At 42.1% G+C, this 20,695-nt stretch overlaps 1 protein-coding gene and 1 long non-coding RNA gene across 4 annotated transcripts; both read left to right on the top strand.

The window, feature by feature from the left end:
- Positions 1–436: 436 nt before the first annotated feature.
- LOC136529268 (uncharacterized) lies at positions 437–6,213 on the top strand. 3 transcript variants are annotated; one of them, XR_010777243.1, is made up of 7 exons: positions 437–968; positions 2,962–3,042; positions 3,167–3,211; positions 3,749–3,801; positions 4,401–4,461; positions 5,313–5,422; positions 5,945–6,213. It is a non-coding gene; the product is annotated as an uncharacterized lncRNA (long non-coding RNA). The 3 variants fall into 3 exon arrangements; XR_010777244.1 differs by lacking the exons at positions 5,313–5,422; positions 5,945–6,213 and adding an exon at positions 5,040–5,300 and having other exon boundaries at positions 4,401–4,837; XR_010777242.1 differs by lacking the exons at positions 5,313–5,422; positions 5,945–6,213 and having other exon boundaries at positions 4,401–5,300.
- A 6,459-nt stretch (positions 6,214–12,672) lies between these two features.
- On the top strand, positions 12,673–19,382 carry LOC136528891 (potassium transporter 24-like). The gene is given in 13 exon segments (XM_066521887.1): positions 12,673–12,891; positions 13,030–13,968; positions 14,103–14,577; positions 14,673–14,726; positions 14,880–14,933; positions 14,936–15,139; positions 15,246–15,298; positions 16,177–16,300; positions 16,388–16,642; positions 17,850–18,256; positions 18,389–18,449; positions 18,452–18,659; positions 18,661–19,382. Coding segments are annotated over 12 exon segments (2,304 nt in total). The 5' UTR covers positions 12,673–12,891; positions 13,030–13,923; the 3' UTR covers positions 19,025–19,382.
- The last annotated feature ends 1,313 nt before the right edge of the window (positions 19,383–20,695 follow it).

The following is a 20,695-nucleotide window of genomic DNA, read 5'->3' as shown; positions in this document are numbered from 1 at the left end:
AGTCTAACGGAGCCACCTCCACCTCACCTCGCCATGTGCCCCTGCACTCACCCATCACCACCAGTTCAGCCTTCCGCCTCTAGATTCACCTTTTTTTCTAAGCCCACTAGAATCCTGACCGCAGACTAAACCCCTGAATTCACTACACCACAACACCGCTTCACCGTCAGACATCTGACGCTAAAAATTATATTTGGCGATGGATGATCTAACGCTAAAGATAGCTCAGCGACCATTTGACGCTAAATCCTCATTTAGCGATTCAATCCCTGTTGGTATACGTATTCACAATCACCGTTTGCTTGTCTGGCGCTAAAGTGACTTATATCGTCGTACATTATGTCGCTAAAAAATGGTCCCACCTGAGCCCAGCTCGAGCATGAATTTTAGTCCGGCCCATAGAGTACAGAGGGAAACGTTTCTACCCTAAATCAGTGTCGCCGCTGCTCTTCTCCCAATTCTCTCCCAAATCGCCGCTCCATCGGCTAGCGCTAGCTCTAGCCTCGCGCGACCCACCTCGTCCCAAGTGCTGGCGCCCCATCCACCACTTCGCGAGTCGCCCCATCCCTGCCCCCGTGACCCTGCCTCCGCTGCCTAGCGCCTTTGGCGTCCAACCTCCCGCCTGGCCACCTCCGCCCTCCGGCATTTCGGCGTGGCTACAGGTCGACTACCCCCTCCTCGGCCCTCCGCATCTCTCTCCCTCAGATTTGACTCCTCCCTCTCCGCTCTTCTCTCTCCCTGCTTCCTATCCTCTCTCAGATCCAGAGGCCGAGCATGGCGGCGGCAAGCTCCATGGCGGCCACAGGATGATGGCTGGTACTCTATCTCGTCGTCCTCCTGCTTGCAAGGAAGCAAATCGAGAAGGCATTGGAGACCTAGGGTTTGAGAGGTGCGGCGGCTACAGGTTCGTGGGAGGATGGAGAGGAGGGTGCGGTGGGGACGGAATCCCTCATGACGGCAGCGACTAGGTGAAAGCTCTAGTTTGGTTTTGGTAAATTGATGAAACCCTAAGTGCTAACCTAGTTCATCAAGTGATCATGAGATAGGTAGCACACTTCAAGTAGAGAAGCAAATGAAGATCATAACATGATAATGGTGATATCATGGAGATGATCAAGGGCTTAAACTTGAAGAGAAGAAAGAGAAAAACAAAAAGCTCAAGGCAAAGGTATAACTTGTAGGAGCTATTTTGTTTTGGTGATCAAGACACTTAGAGAGTGTGATCACATTTAGGTTTGATAGCCATACTATTAAGAGGGGTGAAACTCGTATCGGAATGCGGTTATCAAAGTGCCACTAGATGCTCTAACTCATTGCATATGCATTTAGGATCTAGTGGAGTGCTAACACCCTTGATAATATTTGTGAAAATATGCTAACACATGTGCACAAGGTGTTTGTAGGGTTGAGATGGGTTTGGGTCCCTCTCTCCCTCCCGCCGAGCTTGCGAGGCGGGATTCGGCGCTTTTGGGAAAATGAAATGTCTATTTTCTATTGCGCCGGATGCAAAATTCTTGGTAGTTGGCTCACTTGAGCAAGGGTGAAGAAGTTAGAGTTGAAATAGAGTTGATCGAAATGATGCTGGCGTCGGTCTACTGACCGGACGCTGGGTCACTCAGCACCGGACGCTGAAAGGCTACGTCCGGTCGAGCTGTCAGACGGCACAGTGGCTAGGGTTGAGCACCGGACGCTGGCTGTGTCCGGTCAAGGTGGACTGGACGCGTCCGGTCGAAAAAACATGCCTCGGGGAGCTTACTGGAAACGACCGGACGCTGGGGCTTCAGCGTCCGGTCAGTTTTATCGGACGTGTCCGGTCATGCTCGGGAGCTTACTGTAAACGACCGGACGCAGGGGCTTCAGCGTCCGGTCAGTTCGAAGGAGCAGCGTCCGGTCGAGGCTGATGACCGTTGAGTCTGGACACGTGGCTGACATCGAGCGACCGGACGCTGAGAGCCAGCGTCCGGTCAGTCTGACCGGAGCGTCCGGTCAGAACGCGTTTTGCCCAGTGAAGGGGTATAACGGCTCTATTTGATTGGGGCTCTATTTATAGCCCCATGGCCGGCTCAAGCTGAGACTCTTGGCCATTTCTATTGACATAGCATACTTGTGAGCTTAGCCAAAGCCCTCCCACTCATCTACATCATTGATTCATCATCATAGTGAGATTGGGAGTGAATCCAAGTGCATTGCTTGAGTGATTGCATCTAGAGGCACTTGGTGATTGTGTTTCGCTGCGAATTTCTCTTGTTACTCTTGGTGGTTGCCGCCACCTAGACGGCTTGGAGCAGCAAGGATCGTTGAGTGGAGGAGGTGATTGTCTCCGACTCCGATCGTGGTGATTGTGAGGGGTTCTTGACCTTTCCCCGGCGGAGCGCCAAAAGGTACTCTAGTAAATTGCTTGTGGCTTGTGTGATCCTCATCTTGTGTTGGTTGTGCGGCACCCTATTGAGGGTTTGGCGAGTGATGCCAATCAGCGCGTGAACCTCCAAGTGAGTGAATCGCCACAACGAGGACTAGCTTGCCGGCAAGCAAGTGAACCTCGGTAAAAATCATTGTGTTCATCATTTGATTCCGAGGTGATTGGTCATCATTGTTATTCATCTTCGTGATTGATTGGTTCATTCATCTACACGGCGGTATAACCCTCTTGATCACTCTCTTTACTTTACCGCAAACTAGTTGACAAGCTCTTTAGTGTAGCTAGTTGTGAGAGCTTGCATGTTTGGTTGGTGTGGCTCTTTAGTTAGCCTTTGAGAGCACACTAACATAGGGTAGAGTCATTGCTCTTGTGTGAATTGACACTATCTAAACTAGAATTGTGGTAGGTGGCTTGCATTATTGAGTAGGCTAGCGCAACACTCGCTTCGCCTCATAATTGTCTAACCATTTGGTTAAGTGTTGTTGTAGAAATTTTTATTAGGCTATTCACCCCCCCCTCTAGCCATTAGGACCTTTCACTAGGTGGGATGGGGGCGCCACGGTAGCGGCGGAGCCCCCTTGACGACCGCGCCACTAGCCCCGAGCTCGCCTTCCTCGACCCAGGTTTTCCACATATCTCCCTTCGTTGTCTTCTCTCCCCCAAATTGATATGGTTCCTTGGTCTATGATGGCTGCAATTTCCTGTGAATTTCCCCAAACTAAGAACATAAAGGTTCTTTACCTGTAGGGATTTTGCTATGTGTGACTGGCTCCTATCATCTACATAGTGCAGGTAGCTCATCTTCATTGATAGTTTGATTCCCTTTTGACTTGATAACCTAGGTTTAGTTTCTATATGTTTCTGAGTGCATTCATTCCTTCGTTAGGCGCTATCAGTTAGTAGATCACTGGTGGATGCTAGAAATGTGGATAGGGTGCTTGATGTTTTCTGTATTTCACAGAACCTGAACTAACAAATAAAAAAAATACTATTGAAAGTAGGCCTTTTAGAATTTATTTCAAAGGCTAGAAATGACTGCGGGGCTGCAGCTATATATATATATATATATATATATATATATATATATATATATATATATATATATATATATATATATATATATATATGCTTGAAGTATGTTGTGTTATGCATGCAGGCAAGAAATGCCTACAGGTTGTATGCTTTAAGCAGTCTAGATATCATATTCTGAAACGTGTTACAGGTTTTTCCAAAGTTCACAGAATCAACGGCACATGTAACTTATGGTAGTGACGTAGTGTCATCTAAGTGCATCAGCTGATTCTTTTAATTTTTTCTGTATTCTTTCAGATTGGAGGACCTTACCTGGCTGTATACCTCTAAGGGCATCTAAGTTCACTCCTGTAAGTTAATATGTTCTGAGTCCTGTTTATATATTAATTGCTTAGTTCCTTCTTGTTTGTATAAACTCATCTGTGGTATACTATTGCTTAGGAAATACTCTAGGTCACTTTGTGGTTCTTATAAATCAATCCTTGCTTATTGATAAACCTGAGAACATAAACTGGGAAAGTTATGCAAGAGGTGTTGTTTATGCATTGTAGAATAGTGGATATGATCTAAGGAAGGTAACCTATCACAGTCCAAATTGTGAAAGGTCTTGATAGTTCAGGTATTATATGATATAAGGAAGATAACTATTTCTTGTAGGGTATCATAGGATTGTAGAAATTCTGAGATAAAATTCTATATTTCTGAGAGAATGATAGAATTGTCACAATAATTTTTGATAAATTATTTACTCTTGTCATGTTTTTCAATTATCTTGCTGTTTTCAGTTAGATGCCCCTTTTTCTAATCCTTCAAGCTAATACTTACGCCTTCTAAAGTTTACCACTACAATGAACTATGCTTCTTCTTAATGGTCATAGTAGTGCAGTACTAATAATTCAGAAAACTTGAGCCTTCTTATTGTGTCTTATAGATGCTTTCTTTTCCTTAGTTAATCTGCATTGAGTGCTAACCTTCTCCTTTTATATGGACTGCTTCTCTTCTTTTATCAGGTTTGTCAATCTTTATGTGCTTCCTCTGCCAATTCACTGCATATGTGCCTCCTCTCTAGCTTAAACATTTTCTGTTTTTGTCTGTTAAGACATTTGTCAAGCAGAATAATCTTCTAAAATCGCCATTAGCAGTATCTGTGTATGCTCACTCTTACATAATGCCAATTAGCAGCACCTGGATAACTAGGCTAGTTAAGTTTTGAACTTCATTTCACTCTACTCTGAGGGCCTGTTTGGCATAGCTTGTGATTTTGTAGAGGCTGTTTTTGGAAATTTTTGTGAAAAGCAGATTGTGCTTATTCTGCTTACTCTTAGTTTCTATTTATTGATAAGCTGCAGCAGGTCATGAGATCCGGCTGCCAGCACTGTGACTGGGGTGAGCTCTCGCCGTTCCTTATCTCAACTTAAAGTGAATGCAAACCTGTAGAACATGCTAAGCTACATCTGAATTTTAGACTTACTAGATCATTTATGTGGACTGCAACCTCTCTATACAAGATCTATAAAATACTTGCAAGTTCAGTTATGCATCTTTGTTCCTGTTTCATATTTTCAGTTATCCTTTATGTGGACTGCAGGCTCTACATATATACAACTTTTGAAATAAGCAGTAACCAAGGGAACCAAGAATAATGATATGTAGTTTACTTGACTTGCAGCTAGGTATCCTGAATGTTTCTCTAGTTTTTTATGCCATGTGGTTTAAAAAAAATTCAGGCCTTACCGAGGCATATTACATTGCATATCATTTACACTTTTATGCCATGATTTAAGATTAGTAAAGAGATTCTAGTTCATCATTTTTGTTCATAGCAAGTTTATGCCTCCCTTACATACCTGCCTACTTTCAGATCTTTACTATGCTATGTAGCTGTCATCTAAAGAACTTGGAAGCCAAATCAAGATTTGATGATGCCTTAGAAGAAAGGAAGACCTAGCATTAGTGGATTCTTACACTAAGGTAACTAAGGGAATGATTTTTCCACATGCAAAGAGTTGTACTGTGATGCCTTACTATGTTCCGTGTAAATTATATATCTATCCATCTGTGTTGGAGGACAAGTAAGATGAGGCTCAGACAGTTTGAACAAGTAATTGGATGTACATCTGTAATGCAATGTCTGCTATATCCCTTTAATTTTTAATTTTTAATTTTTTGTGAATTTAAGGATCAGTTCTTTTTTGACTTTGATAATGTAGATTCAGAATCTAGAGACAAGTGATTTTAAGGACAAGTGCTATGTTTTGTTGCTGTTTTTTTTGCTACACATACAACCGTTGTATTGATCGATGTAAATGGTAAAAATTTAATCTCCACACAAACTAATGTATCTGCTTGAGTATATATGCCATGCTCAATACGCAAACTATGTTTCCATTTTCTGAATTTGTCAATTCTTAATGCTTTACTGTGTTCTGCATTCATACTATGATTTTTCTATTTTATGCTAAATAAACGTCATGTACTTTCTTATTGTTTCAGTTGCAATCACTACTTTTAGTAGCACAAGGCATATGCTTCCACAACCAGATTGGCTTCGATGGTTTTGGAGGATATTCTTTGTCTCTAGAGAAAGTAGATGTGGTGAGCTTACCTATGTGAGCTATTGTAAACTTTTGGTCAAATTTATGAAAATGCATGTATTTTTATTGAAGTTGAATTCTAGTTGTGTATTTGCTGAGTGAACTTTTGAAGCTCAGTGTAACATTTGTAATAATTATTGACCGATCAAATTTTATTTTTTAATCATTTAAAACTAACTGCTAGACCATCTGTCGCTAAAACTATATGTAGCATCAATGATCTGTCGCTAAAGAGTAGCAGCAGGTTGTCTGTCGCTATAAAAATTTAGGGCAACGGACTATCTGTCGCTAAAAATACTGTCTGTCGCTAAAGATTTTTAGTGACATGACTTACACCGTCTACAGAAGTCTGTCGCTATAACTTTTTAGCGGCAGATTGTCTATCGCTGTAGCCGCTTTTAGCGTTAGACCATCCATCGCTAATTATATATCTCTGTCTCATAATTTAATTATATTTCAAGTACCTATATAGCTACCCACGAATAAAATTTGATATCCACATTCTACTCACCTCTTTGCAATTATGCGAGTAACGTGGACTCATAAGCAAGATTTTTTTACCTGAAACCTGTAGGCACTCTAAAGATGGCAATGGGCGTGGTGCCCGCGGATACTATCTTCTTACGCCCGCGCCCGCCAGCTAAATCTCTCGCCCGCGCCCGCTCCCGTGACCCGCCACGGGCAACAAACCACGCCCGCGCCCTCCATCCACGGGCATGCCCATGTGCCCGCTAGGTTGAGCATATATATAAATCATAGTGCATTACAAGAGATACGAAGATATATATATTCACAACAAATCGTGTATATATACATATATTTGCTTGTAGGTTCCACATGTCAGACCTGTGGAGCGGATCTGGCGGATAAGCGGGCGAGGATAGCAAATTTCTTTGCCCGCGAAGAACTATCCTCTGGGTTCAGGATGGTGCCCGCGCCCGTACCCACGGGCAAGAAGTGGTGCCCGTATCCTTGCCCATCGGATTTCATGCCCGCGGGCATGCGGGCATTCTGTGCCCGTTGCCATCTTTAGGCACTCGTACTCACGGGCCATCCCTTATCTTTTAGATGTGCCGCCCAGTCATTTTCCAAAAAAAAATAGGACTTAAAAAGTATATTGTAGTTCAAACAATCTCTCTCTCATAATTTAATTATATTTCAAGTACCTATATAGCTACCCACGAATAAAATTTGATATCCACATCCTACTCGCCTCTTTGCGATTATGCGAGTAATAACATAGACTCATAAGCAAGATTTTTTTACTCGAAACCTGTGGACACTCGTACTCACGGGTCATTCTTTAGGCCTTATTTGGATGTACGTGTATCCACTTAAATCCACATGTGTTGAAGTGGATTGGAATGGAATTTAGTTTAATTCCACTCCAATCCACTTAAATACATGTGCATCCCTTATCTTCTAGATGTGCCGCCCAGTCATTTTTTGCAATTCGCAGAAGGGTTTTTGAATGTAGAACCTGTGTCGTATTATCAGATCAAGTTAGCAAAGATTAGGGAGCTTGACGCATATTGAGATCCTAATTATTTACAAGGTGCAGCATTTTCAACTACTCATTAGCTAGCTAAGTGGCTAGCATAGTAAAGTAAATACACTGCACAATTGGTTTGGCGGTATGCCGTGTTGTTGCCTTAAGAATCTGCATTCGTCGGCGACAGTACGTGTCAAGTGTGTGAACAGGCCGCAACGGTGTTGGTCACGAAGAGCTCGTTAACTACGTGGATCGCCCGTGTACGTAACGTACGTGTGCCGGTGGTGGACTGGTGGGGACGGGACGGGACGCATGCATACGAGCTTAGCTAGGGCGCGCAGGACACTCGCCTCCTGATTGCTGCGGATCGGAACCAGGTCTGCAGCTGGCCGCCTCCCGAATCTTTGGTGGTTGTGGACTTGTGGACGTACGTGTGGTGCGTCTGCGTCCCCACGGCGCGCAGTGGCCGGTGCGCCGCGACGCCGACGCCGATGGTTCGCCTTGGCCGCCTGGTCCTCGAGCCAGCGTGTTTCACTCTCGACTTTTAATGCGCACAGGGAACGACTGACTGCTGTGTTGGGCTTCTGTCCCAAAAGGAAAATGACTCCATTCTTTTTTTAGATTTTAATTAACTATATATATATGATTCCAGTAAAAAACTATATATATATATATATGATTCCAGTAAAAAACTAAATATATATATATATATATATATATATAATGTTAACATTTATGACATATAAATATACATCATTATTTGATTAATAGTGAAATATACAAATATTGACTTCATCTTTTATAAATCTAATTAAATTAAAAAGGTTAGCAACTCAAAAATCAAGATATGTAGTATTTCTTTTTGGATGAAGGGAGTACAGCAGATTAACAATTAAGTGATCAACCCATAGGCATTTAGGACCTGAATTATTATAATCTATATTATGTATAGGATTATTATAATTATGATTATAGATTATAATAATCGGGCGGGGTGTTTGCACTAATGGATTATGGTGATTAATTATGGTTGGTTAAAGTGAGAAATTCCTATCTTAATAACCTTCATAGTTTGGCAAGTTGGACGATCGATTTGGGGACAAGTTGGGCTTTCAGCACCCGTAATCTCCTATAACCTAGTCTCATCTGGATTATAGAATTAATAGCTTCGATTATAATAATCCATTGTTTAATCAATCTTGTTTTATATATCTGATTTATTAAAATCGGAGGGGTATCTAAACATGGCCTTAGAGCAACTCTAAAAGACTCTCTATATCCTTCCTAATTATTAGGAATAGAGATTTTGATAGAAAAATATCCTCCAACAGTTTTTTTAATTGGTTATCTACACATAGTCATCCTCTATTTCAGAGTTCTTGCTAGCCAAAGATAGACAACGAGAATAGCTCTTAAGAGTGCACACAAGATATAAAAAGCTGTTGAAGAGAAGAAAGATGTAAAAAAATGATTTTTATGTAAATGGCTCTCTGAATGATGATTTGGAAAGTGATTTTTATAAATGCTCATGCTCGCGGAGGTGCTTTGCCGGCGTGATAAATACGGGCAGGTACGATACGACGTAGGCTAGCCCAGTGTGGAGTGGGGCCGGTGAATGATGCCGGCCCATGATTCCTTCTTGGAACATTTGGACCCAATGGGTCGTGTTAAGCCTGAGCGGCGAAGCGTCGGCCTTGCTCCGGGAAAAGAGGAAAGCAGCTTGGGATAAAAGAAGTGCTACAGGAATCAAACAATTTTAGCTTTGACCACTTTTAAGTGTAAAAGAAACTTTCATTACTTCCGTATAAAAAATACTAAAATTTTTTATATCAAATGAGTATCCTTAGATTAATTAGAATCACGACTTATGATAAAAGTATGCAATCTCTACAGACTGCCAAACTAGTTGTGCTCACAGTTAAAAGTGCTCTAGACCCTCATATAATAATTATATAGTTTATATGTATATAGGTTAACGATGACCTAGACGATTTACTTTATTTAATTTAACAATGGCTTTAGGATCAATACACTGATATCTTATTTAATGCATAGTTTATGTTATTCACCGATGACGTCATTATGTGTGTAAACTAATCCTAACACACAAATAATGTATACCTTGTATTGTTCTTTTTTATATTAGGTATATCTAGAGAATGCTTATTATATGAATCGTCCCCTAGAAAATGGAAGCAGACTGTAACAATTACTCCCTATGTCCTGAATAAATAGATTTCTAGACTTGTCTTAAGTCAAACTTTTTAAACTTGATCAAATTTGACGTGGAACTTGTGGCACAGTGCGGCGTCTTTAGCTGCGAACCAAACAGCTCTCTGCCCCTCGTGTTCAGTTGATGATATATACAGCCTGAGCCCGCACTTGTGCATGATGCGGCGACCAGCGTACACGACATATATATACGGAGAGTCTGTATCCACCTCTGCCTCATCGGGCGATGTCACACGTTTGACGTTTTGTGCTAGGCTTCTAGCGATCCACCAGAACAGGCAACAGCGACGTTGACCGGCGGCCAGCCAGCCAGCCGTGGCAGAATTCTGGCCACCCTTTCCTATTTTCTTCCTCGCCACAACGTACGGATAAAAACGCTATTTGAGTAGCAAAGTTGAATTCGACAATCATTTAATTTAGAATCAGATCAGAGGTCGCAGCAATTCGTATATATATATATATATCCTCCTGCGGCCTGAGAGAATTAGATTAATTACATCAGGCTGACACTTACACGGTGTCATATATCTCTGTGTGGGTGGGTAACTGTAGTTTTCGTGAGTGGTTGGTGCTAGCTAATTAATTAGTATTTGTCAACACCAATGCAATAGTTAAAAAAGGCGTGTTTGGTTTCGCCGTATATATATAGGTACGGATTTAGGCCCGAATGAGAGGGCAAAACCCTGTGAAAATTGTGAAGCCTCCATGGGAAAAAATTGGGATGGCCGCGTTAGGTCACGACAAATCTCCATATGTACGGGTAAAATCTACGTGTACGACCTACTCGTGATGATGCATATATGTAATGTTGCCGTGTTGCTCTGTTGGAATTAAGCGCGAATTAACCATGATAAGTCATGTTAGTATTGTTGTTGTAAATCCTATCTCTTCTCCTTAAAAGAAGCTTTTCCACTCATGTGAAAAATAAGGTATATATCCGGTCAAACATTTCTTTTCCAATTTAGCGCGAAGTATCAATCAGTGTTTGCAACACGATAATTAAGATATTTTAACTAGCACTCCCTCCATTTCAAATTGTAAATGTTTTGGTTTTTTTAATGCATAGATTTTACTATGTACCTAGACATAACAATATCTAGGTACATAACAAAACTTATTCTAAATTAGATATTTTGGTTTTCTTAATATATATATTTTACTATGTACCTAGACATAAAGCATATCCAGATACATAATAAAGCTTAATTTACATTATATCTAGTTACATAATCTGCATCTCAATTATACCACCTATTCCATTATGAAACCTAATTTAAATTAACACCTTAATTTATATTTAAATTCCCATCATGTCATTATGATAGATAATCTAAGCAACCTCTAATATTTGCATCTAAATTACAACTTTTGCCATTTCAAAAAATAAAATAAAACTATCTTTCTAAATATACATCTAAATCACCAAAATCTTCTATTGTGAAAATTATTTATGTAACCACGAATATATACTCCCTCCATTTCAAATTATAAGACGTTTTGGATTTTTAGATATGTAGCTTTTGATATGCACTTAGATATACCTTACATCTAGATACAAAGTAAAAGCAATGTATCTTAAAAAACTAAAACATTATATTTTGGAACGGAGGGAGTAATAAGTTACCCATTTTTATTACTATTACTATATGAAAATCTTACTTAAAATAAAGTAAACATACATGTTTTTCCTTAGTGAAAATATCCTTTAATGACTCCTATACTTAATGAAACTAAAAATTATATTAATAATGCCTATGAAAATAACTTAGGTAAGTTGTTAGTTTAGATAAATTTATACATTTTATTATAACATATCCACATCAATAACTAGAAGCACACCTCGCTCGTTGCTGCCGAAATTACGGTTGACTTAGAATGAAATTCAACTACATATACTACTTATATCAAGGAATAAACTATTTTAATGTTAATGGATGGTGTGATACGCTAATGTGGACAACTAAATGCTTGTTAGTGGATAATGTGTCCTATGTATATCATAATTGAATATGCCAGTGTGTTGTAATTGCATATGATAGATATAATCTAGTGGAGTTTAGGATTATAAAAGATATATATAAATATTTTATTGGATCTTATCTCCTTTTGCATTGAAAGTTGAAATAAGTATCTTGTATTTTTCATTATATTTATATTATATGAGTTTCAACTTTAAAAGTAATTAATTAATTGGGTTCAATACGATATACTATGTAGGTAGGTTGCTTTATGTAGTACTCCATACATACAATGAATATGATAACAGATTCACAGCCCGTTCGCTCGTTGATTTTGGTCAGGAATTATCAGTCAACCAACAATATTTCTGTCTCACAACAAACTAGCATCAGTCAAGCTTATCACCCGGAAACCAACCAACGAAACGCTCAGAAGCAACAGTCGCCGCCATTTTCCGGTCGTAGCACGCAACAAACTCACCGTTTACTTTATTTGCTCACCGACTCCCACAGATCGGCACGTCACTGGCAGCGACGGTACAAGCGAGGAGAAAATCCTGAAAAGGAAAGGAGCGATCCTCCCCGGCCATCCACGCCTCCCGTCCACATTTCTTTTTTAAGGCCTTATTTAAATTCAGAAAGTAAAATTTTGAGGTGCCACGTCAGATGTCATATGCAGGTGTTGTATAGGATATTTGAATACTAATAAAAAACAATTTACAGAATCCGTCAGTAATCCGCGAGATGAATTTAATAATCTTAATCTATTATTAGACTAATTAGATTTAAAAGATTTGTCTCGTAAATTAGTCGTAAATTATATAATTAATTATTTTTTAATCTATATTTAATACTCTGTATATGAACATTGGAGTAAACTTGAGAGAGGGGAGGCCTTAGTTTTGGCGGGGAAGACGGAACCGCATCGGATGCAAATGCAGGTCGCATCGCAGCAGCAGGCAGGCGGACACATACCTAAGACCTAACAAAATCCCAAAGCCGATACCGCTGACGCGCGGCGGCGCCCCCACCACGGCATCGTGACCGCGCCGCGGGAGGCGTCGCTTTCGCCAGCCACCGGCCGCGCGTACGGCTCCGGCAGCAGCAGACGCCGCCGGCTCCCGGCCAGGACCCTGGCGTCTGTCTAGGCGTATTTTTTTCAAGGTCCCGTCGCCGTCTCGCCCTCCGCCGCTCCACGCACGGCGGTGCACATGCTATTTTTTTTTTATTTTTTCTGATTTTCTTCTCATGCTGGCGGCTGGATCGACGATCGACGGGTTCTCACCAGCTGTTCTGTGCCAGTGTAACAGGCAACCTTTGGAGAGCGACGTACGGCCGTTCCGATCAGATCAGATATTCAGACATCAGACCACAGGTATCGACCCATTCCCTGTCCCGGCTCGGTTCTTCCCACCTTGTTGGACTTTTGATGCAGGAGCAGGGTCGAAAACTGCTCGTGAATTACCGCGACGACTTTCTGATAACGGTGTCTCGTCGCCTTTCCAAATGAAACGAGGGCGAGATGGAATTATGTGCGAGAAGCAGCTTATCTTTGGCAGTGATAGTCACAGCTGGAGATCCCACCCACGGCGGCACAGGTCTAAACGGAGCAACCGCATATCAATTTCGCCTGTGATACGGTCATAGGAATACCTGAAAATACCCCTACCTGCTGATACCTCCCACTCATCACTTCCCCACAACCAAAGTTATAAACTTTTCCCAAGAACATCCCTGTCTCCACCTGCTGACCCCTGCAACTGCAGCTATAAGTACCTGCGCAGGTCTCGCGATTGTAAAAGATTACTGATAAAAAGGGTTGGGAGGAACAGGGTTTGCTGTAGAAGCCAGTTTTCGCCTTTTCCATTCCCCTGTTCTTGCTTGTCTTCTCCTTGTCCTGGCCCGCTTCATGGGCTTCGGATTTCGATTTCTTCCTGCCCATGAGTGGCAACTGCCAAGTGACAAGCTGCGAGGATTGAAGCGAGCACGGCAAGATCTGTTGGTTGTTGCAGGAAGCTTGCTATAGTAGGACGGAACGGAAGTGCGGCTTGCTGATTGTCCTGCTTGTCTTCTCACAAGACAAGTCCAACCCGAGAGAAATCTTCGCCCAGATTCTCGCTCCCCCGCTCTCAATTAGGCAACGCTGCTTGCATGGGCGCAGGAAAGGCGGCGCCTTGAGTTCGTGAGGGGGCGCGAATGGATGCAGAGAGCGGCCGCGGCGCCGCGAGTGCGCGCAAGAAGGTGAGTGAGCCCGGCCGGTCGCCTTTCTCTCGGATTCCGTATTCGATTTCTTTTTCTTCTTTTTTTTGGTTTGTTTGGTATTTCGAGAGGCATGGTGGTGATGGAAAGTTTTTTTTCTCTTGGTGGGGTTGCAGTCGTGGCGGTCGGAGCTGGTGCTGGCCTACCAGAGCCTCGGCGTGGTGTACGGCGAGGTGGCGACGTCGCCGCTCTACGTGTACAAGAGCGCCTTCGCCGGCGGCGACATCGACCACTCCGAGGGCAACGAGGAGATCTACGGGGTGCTCTCGCTCGTGTTCTGGACGCTCACCCTCGTCACGCTCCTCAAGTACGTGCTCGTCGTCCTGCGCGCCGCCGACGACGGCGAGGGCGGCACCTTCGCGCTCTACTCCCTCATATGCCGCCGGGTCCGTGCGGGGCTCCTCCCTGGCGTCGGCGACAGTAGCGCTGCCGACGACGACCTCAAGGAGCAGCGCGACGGCGCGCCGCCGGCGTCGACCGTGCGCGCGGCGCTGCAGCAGCGCAGGGAGCTGCAGTGGCTGCTGCTGCTGTTCGCTCTGCTCGGGACGTCCATGGTCATCGGCGACGGCGTCCTCACCCCGGCTGTCTCCGGTCGCACCTCCCCTCCTTGCCTCAACCGTCGTTGTTAATGTCCATTGGTTGGTGTTGGTGACAAGAATCTGACCTGTGCTTCTGTTTCTCTTCAGTATTCTCAGCGGTTTCGGGGCTCAAGCTGTCAATGGTCAATGACCAGCACCAATGTAGGTCGATTCATTTCTTGCTCACGTTTCGTTTACTGTTGCTTGATGACGATGTGGTACCTGCTGGTTCTGCTCTGATTGCTGCATGGATTGAGACCATTCTGTTGTGTCTATGAAAACTGGATTCTTCTGTTATGTCATGTTGATTTGCAGATGTTCTGCTTCCAGTAACATGTGTGATCCTGGTAGGCTTGTTCGCCTTGCAACACTCGGCACACACAGGGTCGGATTTCTCTTCGCACCTATTGTTTGCCTGTGGCTTCTCTGCATCAGCACCATAGGGGTGTACAACATCATCGTTTGGAATCCCCTTATCTATAAAGCCCTTTCGCCATACTACATGTACAGTTTTATCCAGAAGACACAGGTTGGAGGCTGGATGTCACTGGGTGGGATCCTTTTATGTGTAACTGGTAAGCAAAGAAGATAGGCGATTGCATTGCATGCCACAGTTTAGCTCTGCCACTTTGCTTAAATGATGACGATGAATTGACCCTTGAAAACTGTTCAAACTCTTAGGTTCTGAAGCTATGTATGCGGACCTTGGACATTTCTCGCAGTCTTCAATCAAGGTATGCAATGGAATGAGTTCATGTGCAAAAAAATAATCATGTACAATATCAACAATATAAACTACTGAAACCATATGGCCTATTCAGAAGGAAGCAGAGAGTCTAGAGCTTCTGAACCTGTCTCTGAAGGGCAGCATGTAGAACATTCCATTGTAATTCTGAGGTACAAGCACATAAAAGTGGCTTACAAACATAGACTGCAGTATAGCAGGTTATAGAGCAAAGGATGGCATGCAGATAAGAAATGAAATCAGAAACATTGCCCAAGCAAATTGCATTTTGTTACATCAGTTGAAGTTGAACATTAATTATTTTGTAAGTGGTTAACAGATACAGAGTGGTTAACATATCTGGAATACTCAAAATCTAGATGGAAGGTTGGATCTGGAACTTCCCTATTGGTTTAAGTACACATATTTTAGTTTATTAATATAACTAATGAAACTATTATCTGCTCATCTTCTCATTAAGAATTGCTTAAATACATTTATATGAAAACTGGCACTAAGGATGGAGAGTGGGAGGTACAAATCGTACATGATGGCTACAGTTTCTTTTCTATGTTAGAAAAGGAACAGTAATCTAACCGATGGACAGATTAGATGGAATGCCCATGAAGTTTATTCGACTGATTACTGTGTTGCACACTTGCACTAAAAAGAAATGTGATTACTTGGTTGCACTTGCACTGAAAGTTTGATTCAACCATGTTCGATTATCTTCCAAATGAGAGTGCTCCAGAAATCACATCATAATATATTATTCGTTCCAATATTATACTCTCAAGATGTGACACATGTCATCTACCCATTCTGATCATCCTAGGGGAAGCTTGTGTAAGTCTAAAATTCTGTACCACTCCTTTTTGCTTCCAACAGATCGCTTTCACAATGGTGGTTTATCCATCACTCGTGCTTGCCTATATGGGACAAGCTGCTTACATTTCACAGCATCACAATTTTGAGAGGAACCACCATATTGGATTTTACATATCCGTACCTGGTACACTCTTTGCCTTTTTATGCTCGTAGACAAATATTCAGTAACTAAATGTCTTTGGTGCTTACAGACGTGATAATCTTTTTATAGAAAAAATCAGATGGCCTGTTCTGGGGATTGCAATCCTTGCAGCTGTAGTTGGGAGCCAAGCAGTTATCACTGGCACATTCTCAGTTATCAAACAGTGTTGTTCCTTAAATTGCTTTCCAAGGGTGAAGATTGTGCATACATCCTCCACGGTACATGGCCAAATATACATACCAGAGATCAATTGGATCTTAATGATACTGTGCTTGGCTGTTACTATAGGCTTCAGAAACACGAAACAGATGGCAAATGCACAAGGTAAGAGCACACAAATTCGCTAGCAAATTTTTTTTTTGCTTTCTGAAAATAACAAACATAAAGTCCCATCAAAGTACGTGACTCTCATCAAGGACATGTATAACAATGTTGTGACTAGTGTTCGAACAAACGATGGTAACACAGATTACTTCCCGATTAAAATTGGAGTTCATCAAGGGTCAGCCTTAAGCCCGTATCTCTTTGCCTTGGTAATGGATGAGGTTACCAGGAACATACAAGGGGATATCCATTGGTGTATGTTGTTCGCTAATGATGTAGTGTTAGTGGACGAAAGCCAGACGGGAGTAAATAGGAAACTAGAGTTATGGCGACAGACCCTTGATTCTAAAGGTTTTAGATTGAGCAGAACTAAAACCGAATACATGAGATACGACTTTGGCGGAGCTGCACAGGAGGAGGGAGATGTGAGTTTGGAAGGTTAAGTAGTGCCTAAGAAGGATACCTTTCGGTATCTCGGATCGATGCTATAGAGGGATGGAGATATTGATGCGGACGTTAGCCATAGAATCAAAGCAGGGTGGATCAAGTGGCGATAAGCTTCTGGCATTCTCTGTGACAAGAGGGTACCACAAAAGCTAAAAAGCAAGTTTTATAGAATGACGATTAGACCGGCTATGTTGTATGGAGCAGAGTGTTGGTCTACAAAGATTCGACATGTTCAACAACTGAGTGTTGCAGAAATGCGTATGTTGTGATGGATTTGTGGTCACACAAGAATGGACCGAGTTCGGAACGATGATATACGTGATCACTTAGGGATAGCCCCAATTGAAGAAAAACTTGTCCAACATCGGCTGAGGTGGTTTTGCCATGTCCAAAGGAGACCTCCAGAAGCACTATTGCATTGTGGAGTCCTAAGCGAAGCTAATAATATGAGGAGAGGTAGAGGAAGACCAAAATTGATATGGGGGAGACAATAAAAAGATTTGAAAGCTAGGGATATACCTAGAGATCTATGTTTGAATATGAGTGCTTGGAAAGCAGCTATTGAAGTGCTTAACCGTGACTTAGGGCTCTTGGTGGGTTTCAACTCTAGCCTACCCCAACTTGCTTGGGACTGAAAGGCTATGTTGTTGCTGCTGCTTTCTGAAAATAACAAAGTCATGAGATATGAACATTTTCAGTTAGTTATGTAACTTCAACTTCATATGGATTGAAGGTTAACCCCACTATTTTTTGGTTTCAGGGTTGGCGGTTATAACAGTTATGATTGTCACAACTTGCTTTATGTCACTCGTCATCGTCCTTTGCTGGAACAAGAATGTTGTATTTGCTCTTGCCTTCCTTCTTTTCTTTGGTGCAATCGAAGCTGTCTACTTCTCAGCTTCCCTCGTGAAGTTCCATGAAGGAGCTTGGGTACCTATAATTCTTTCCTTCACTTTCTTGACTGTGATGTGTGTTTGGCACTATGGCACAACAAAGAAGTATGAGTTTGATGTGGATAACAAGGTCTCAATAAGCTGGCTTTTGAATTTAGGCCCTTCATTGGGTATTGTTCGGGTCAGAGGCATTGGTCTCATACACACAGAGCTTGTGTCTGGGATTCCTGCCATTTTCTCCCACTTCGTCACCAACCTCCCTGCATTTCATCAGGTATCTTGTCATGCCTTTTGTGTTCTTTTTACGGTCATTGATGTAAATGCTAATGTTCTTTTATGCTCACATTTGAACACACTAGTGAAGGAATTGTTTAACTGACCAGTGCATGAATGTGTTTTTCGTCAGGTTCTGGTCTTCCTATGCATTAAATCCGTTTCTGTACCACATGTCCAACCTGAAGAGCGATTTTGGTCGGACGCATTGGCCTGAAACAATACAGACTATACAGGGTAGTTGTCCGATACGGGTACCGGGATGTTCAGCAGGACAGCCTGGAGTTTGAGAAGGCCCTAGTGAGCAGCATTGCAGAGTTCATCCGCTCTGGGGACTCTGACAAAAATGGTTATCCGGATGGTTCAGAGAGTCCCTATGAGAGGTTGTCTATTATCAGCAAAAGGCCTGCCATTTCAAGAGGCCGATGGTGAGGTTGAGGGATCACCTGAATCATCTGTTCGGAAGGATACAAACCCAAATTTAGTATCTTCCAAGTCGAGGAGGGTGAGGTTTGTGCTCCCAGAAAATGCGCAGATCAACAGCGAAGTGCGCAATGAGCTGCAAGAGCTGACTGAGGCAAGGGAGGCAGGCATGTCCTTCATCATGGGGCGCTCGTATATGAAGGCGAAAAGTGGGTCTAGCTTGATGAAGCGGATTGCCATAAACTTCATCTATGAGTTCCTGATGAGGAATAGCCGAGGCCCTGCCTACGCGGCTAACGTGCCACATGTTTCCACCCTTGAGGTAGGAATGGTTTGCCAAGTCTGATAGATATAATATCACTGTGGCCATGTCAAGTTGTATAGAGGTAAAAACAGTTCATCTTCTTATACTTGTGTATATATATATAGATCCTAACAAAAGGGTTAGATTGTTGATGAAGCGGGACATCATTGTGGCCTGGGAGGATAGATGAAGTGTGCATAGTTTTTCTGTTTTCTCCGTATATTCTTTTGTGTTAGGCTCTTCCTTGCTCTGCTTTTTCAATCTGCCAATGCCGATGTTGCTCTGTGCTATAGTTACAGAGTAGGAGGGAGACCATTTTTGTGTTCATGAATTGGTTTGTGACCAATTAATTGTATGTACTGTATGAGAATCTGAATAAGTTTATGCGGAAATTGTTTCATCCGAGTTCTGAGAGGGGACTGAAAATTGCTATTCGTCACCATGACAGTGATTTACCAGATAACAGATATGCAGGGTGGGAACTCTGGTAAGCTCAATGAAGTGATCTAGAGATGGCACTATGACAGTGATCGTAACAGTCGCCACAACAGTGATCTAGTCTAGAGATGAATCTATTTTTCTATAGTATAACAAGATAAAAAAAACGAGGAAAACAAATCTCATGGTTAAAGTTCTACATTCTAGTTTGCTTTATAACTAAAAATGTTTCTATTACTTTCGAGAAAGAAAACACAGAAAAATTACTAACAGAGATAAGAAGTTTTGTGTCTACAATTAGTTCATCATTTCTTTCACTTTCATGCAGCATAAATTTGTTGCTGGCAGGCTTGTATCATATCCGTTCAAAGGTAGATCTTGAAGATGCATTATCTTGTTCTATACTCTAGAACTCTGCACCCTCTAATTGCAAATGTGAAAAATACTCTCCCATACTAACCAAATACCACCTTTTAGGTCTTTATCATTGTGTATTTTTCCCATCCCTCTGTTATCCCTTCCCTTGTTCCAAGCAAGCCCTAAAACATGTGATAGAGAGAGTAAACTATATTGGTTGAAGCAAACTCCGGTAGTAAATCGAGCTGCTCATTGGAAACTTCATGTTGTTTTTGAAAATAGTTTTTGTAGGTGCGCTATAGTTTAGTTAACAGAATTGTATGATTGATACATTGTTTTTGTGAGAGGAGGGATCTGATTTAAAATTGGTTTACAGCACTGCTTGTATCTATTAGCATTACAAAATAGTACATGAACCTGAGCATTAGATGGTTGTTTTGTTTGTCCGTTAACTTTAGACTCCTGCACAAGAGGTGTTCAACGGCAAATTGTCATGGCATCCAAGCTGGTTAACTTTTCTTTAATTTAATATTAGACGCTAATAAGCACAAACCATCTGTGTGCTACATCTTTCTTCTATCAAATCTATTCTTTATCTTAGTAGTGGAAGGTTTCACTCCAGCAGGGGCCGCCGTTCCGGACCCGAAGACTTGAAGGATACTGAAGATTTGAAGGATACCAAACATTCAAAGGATTAGGTTTTTCTGGGGTAAGCAACTAGGTAGAAGTAGTAAGCTTTTAGGTGTTTTAGTTGTTTCCTAGGAAAGCAGGGAAGAGTTGTGACTTTGTAGAGCTTCGTTCTAGTTCTATCATTTTTCTGGCTGACACAGCATTGTTCCAAGTGAATTTGCGCCCTTGCTGAGACTCGAGATGATCGATCTTGAAATGAGAAGAGAAGGACCCACCCAATAAATAAAC

The sequence above is a fragment of the Miscanthus floridulus genome, chromosome 19 (genome assembly GCF_019320115.1).
Source record: "Miscanthus floridulus cultivar M001 chromosome 19, ASM1932011v1, whole genome shotgun sequence".
Taxonomy (NCBI): Eukaryota; Viridiplantae; Streptophyta; class Magnoliopsida; order Poales; family Poaceae; genus Miscanthus; species Miscanthus floridulus.
Note: the sequence above shows the minus strand (reverse complement) of the source record. Positions and strands in the feature narration are given on the sequence as shown.